Below are 3,351 nucleotides of genomic sequence, written 5' to 3' on the forward strand. Positions count from 1 at the left end.
GCAGGTCCATTTAAAATTCTTAGTAGGCTCGACTTCATAGATATGGAGGGATAATGCGTTCTTTGATTGGCACGATGCCTCAATATGCATAAAACGTTATCTCTTCATCAATACAGATCCAACACTATCTTGGTATTGCGAGTTTTCAGCTTTGTTTGGGCCATAGTTCAACTACCTATCATTGTATGTCTGCACTGCTTCTCGAGGATGGTTCTGCACTCAAGAAGCATGTTCACCTGCTTGAAGCTCTAAGGACCTCCACAATCTGCCTCGTTATAAAGTTTCTCATCTTCTGCATCTCTCATTACATGAACTCGTCCATGACCTCTCTGGTGCATCTCATGTTCGCTACATCTCTCTAGCTATTTTCTTCTTGTTGTTGTGCTCCTTTTCTTATTTCCGACATGATTATGCTCACCGCACCTTTCAGGATATTGAATCCAAAATTGTCCGAGAGAGACACTCAACGAATGGAGCATTGTAGAGAAGAGAAATGCAGAGTGAGCAGTGTAACAAATAATAAAATTGCCAAACCTTTTCTCTTTCAATGAGCATCCTATTTATAGTAAAGGGTACCCCAAAATTACATTTGTACATCTAGTCAAATAGGGACAGTGGGCGATATTTTCAATAATAAACATTAAGAATGTTGAGAGCATGAAAAGGCTTCCAACTGGGTATATAGCCTAGGAGTCCGTCGCTTGGGTACTGTTGAATAATGCAAACCACCGATCAGATGTTCGGGGAACTGTTATTGTTGTTTGCTCCGTGTGTTGAATCTTGTCGAATCAGTTGTGCAAAAATTTGACCAGGGTACCCTTCGAATGGGTTGTTGGTTATCGTTTGATGTGAGGGTTAGTTGTCACCTTGCTAGCATGAGCCGGGTGGTCTAAAGTAGACACTTGATTTTGTCCTAATGGGCTCTCACCTATCACGTCATCTTATACACAATCGTTGGACCTCATTAACATTCGTGGTCACATTCATCATATACAGTGATATATTGGTGTGATGACAAATATTTGAATGGGACAAATATAAATAAAGTTTAAAAATCAAATATATAAATATGCAAGGATTAGTTGGCATTAACGTAAATGACCCAAGATTAAAAAAAATTTATATACAACGATTTACATCAAGATAAGTTACGCGAAAATGACAAATCAAATTTGAATCTGATCTGTCATAAGACCATCTGAGCGGACCAAATCACCGTCAGCCAACTACGTTTTGACCATTTTACTTAAATTTGACCACGTGACAAATCTATGTTCATTTAAACTCTAAAAGTCCCTTTAATTATCCGCATCGTACGTTCCCACACAACCCCCAAGCGCTGACCATTGTTTTCCTTGACATTATACCATTGTCAACTCCTCATTCAAACCCTCCCTATATATATTTTCTGCAAACCAAATCATCACATAAATTCTCAACGGTCAGAAAAATATGAGCAGCTCTAACGGTAACATCGCCGGTGATGACCGGAATTACAAAGGCGTCCGGTGCCGGAAACAGGGCAAATGGGTGTCGGAGATCCGCGTCCCGGGCACAAGAGACCGGCTTTGGCTTGGCACTTACAGATCACCGGAGGCGGCGGCAATGGCTCACGACACCGCCTTCTTTCTTCTCCGCGGCCCATCCTCTTCAAAAGGACTGAACTTTCCGGATCGAGCTGCGAGTATGAGATGGGTGAGCTTGTCGCCGAGGTCTGTGCAGGAGGTGGCGTCGAAATCTGGCATGGATTTTGATGCGAAGTTGATTGCTGAGTCGCCGCCCGTTTGTGAGAGGGAAGAGAGCAGTAATGGTGCTGACTTTGCTGATGGATGTTTAAGTTTTGGTGGATACGAAGATATATCTGTTGATGATATGGAGATAGTAATGTAGTTTTGGGGAACTGTTCCAGGAAAAATATGCTTATTAAGTACTTTGCATCAATTATTATGTGGCATTTACTTATGAGAAGTTTTATTTTATATGCACCTCAATGCATTTAAAATGTCTCTGATATTTTTCTTTTTATGGGAAAAATATATTTCTTGTTAATATGATTTTGTAGTATAAAAATATAAGTCATAACCCTTAAATAGAAGGCACACGTGAACTTCGTGAAGTAGCAATCCTTAAAGGCTTGAATTATCTTTTGTTCAATATTTATGATTCTATAATTCTAATTATTTAGGTTAAAATGTTTTCATTTTTGGCAAGGACATGTAATAGTAGGAATTCAATTGAATGAAAAGTCTAGGTTTAAAAAACAAAAAAGGTGCATAATTATAATAAGGGTTTCAAACTTGGTTAATAAAATTTGTTAGAACTACATTCAAACTAGATTAAAATACATTCAAACTTTCTTCACCTTCTAATCATGTTTGAGCCTAGTTTGGAACTAGCTTGAAATGGTTTACACAAGTTTGAGTTATGCCCTTTACATTTGGCTTTCTATGTGTTGAATGTAAAAATGTCCCATGTATCACACCCATGGTATAGAGGATTGGACGGACGGAAGGTAGAGAGAGAGAAAAACAAAATGTACAATAACACAAATTATGAAAGGGCATATTCAGTATTCCTTTCATGAAGAAATAACCCCCTATTTATATATCATAGGAGTGTTTAGTAAAGTTACATGTTTGTTCTTGTTTTAATAGGAATATTAAAAGTCATTATTACACATTTTCATATTTGTAATCGACGTCGCGCCCTTTAGAATCTAAAACTGATGTTGACACCATTTCATATTCATAAATACTTGAAGAAAGGCATTTAATGGTCTATTGGTATTGTAATTTCGCCGTCTCGCAATCGTTCGGTCGGTTGGAAGGTCTTCAGTCGGCCTCCTCATGAGAATCCTCAATATAGACCCTCTTATCGTTTGAGTGTACTTGGACCGCCAGACAGAGGGTGTGTCACCGTAATTTGATGAGTACCCCTCTTCGGGCAAGCGACCTTCTCAAAAGATTGGAAATATATTCAATGAGGTGCCCTTTGACCAATTTTGTGAAGCATCCCAAAATCAGTTGAGGGAAGTTTGTCCCTTGAATTGGGCCCCCCAAGTTCTTTTGCTCGGTCAACCCACAGTTCCAACTGGAGGAATCGATGCATGATGTTGTGTTTGTTGACCATCCTGATGCAGTCGTTTGGTGTCCATTTAGTGGGATCTATTGAGTTTTCTTGAGATTCGTGTGTCATATTTATTATATACATATTTTAGTCTCTGATTCTCTTACTTCATGAAAGAGATAATTGTAATGAGAATAACAAAATTAAATGCAAAAGTTGACTTTTTTATTTCTTAATAAAAACTTTGAATAATAAAACTTCCTAGATTTTAATGCATGTATTCCT

General features: G+C 38.2%; 1 protein-coding gene across 1 annotated transcript; it reads left to right on the top strand.

The window, feature by feature from the left end:
* The first annotated feature begins 1,447 nt into the window (after nt 1–1,447).
* Nucleotides 1,448–1,931, top strand: LOC110038463 (ethylene-responsive transcription factor ERF019-like). The gene has a single exon (XM_020743314.1). The coding sequence runs from the start codon at nt 1,453–1,455 to the stop codon at nt 1,888–1,890; it is 438 nt and encodes a 145-aa protein (XP_020598973.1). The 5' UTR covers nt 1,448–1,452; the 3' UTR covers nt 1,891–1,931.
* Nucleotides 1,932–3,351: the final 1,420 nt, after the last annotated feature.

The sequence above is a fragment of the Phalaenopsis equestris genome, unplaced genomic scaffold, assembly GCF_001263595.1.
Source record: "Phalaenopsis equestris unplaced genomic scaffold, ASM126359v1 Scaffold232908, whole genome shotgun sequence".
NCBI lineage: Eukaryota > Viridiplantae > Streptophyta > Magnoliopsida > Asparagales > Orchidaceae > Phalaenopsis > Phalaenopsis equestris.

Bases quoted from the DNA above. Each gene is read 5' to 3' on its own strand.
- LOC110038463 (XM_020743314.1), top strand. From the start codon at position 1,453: ATGAGCAGCTCTAACGGTAACATCGCCGGTGATGACCGGAATTACAAA.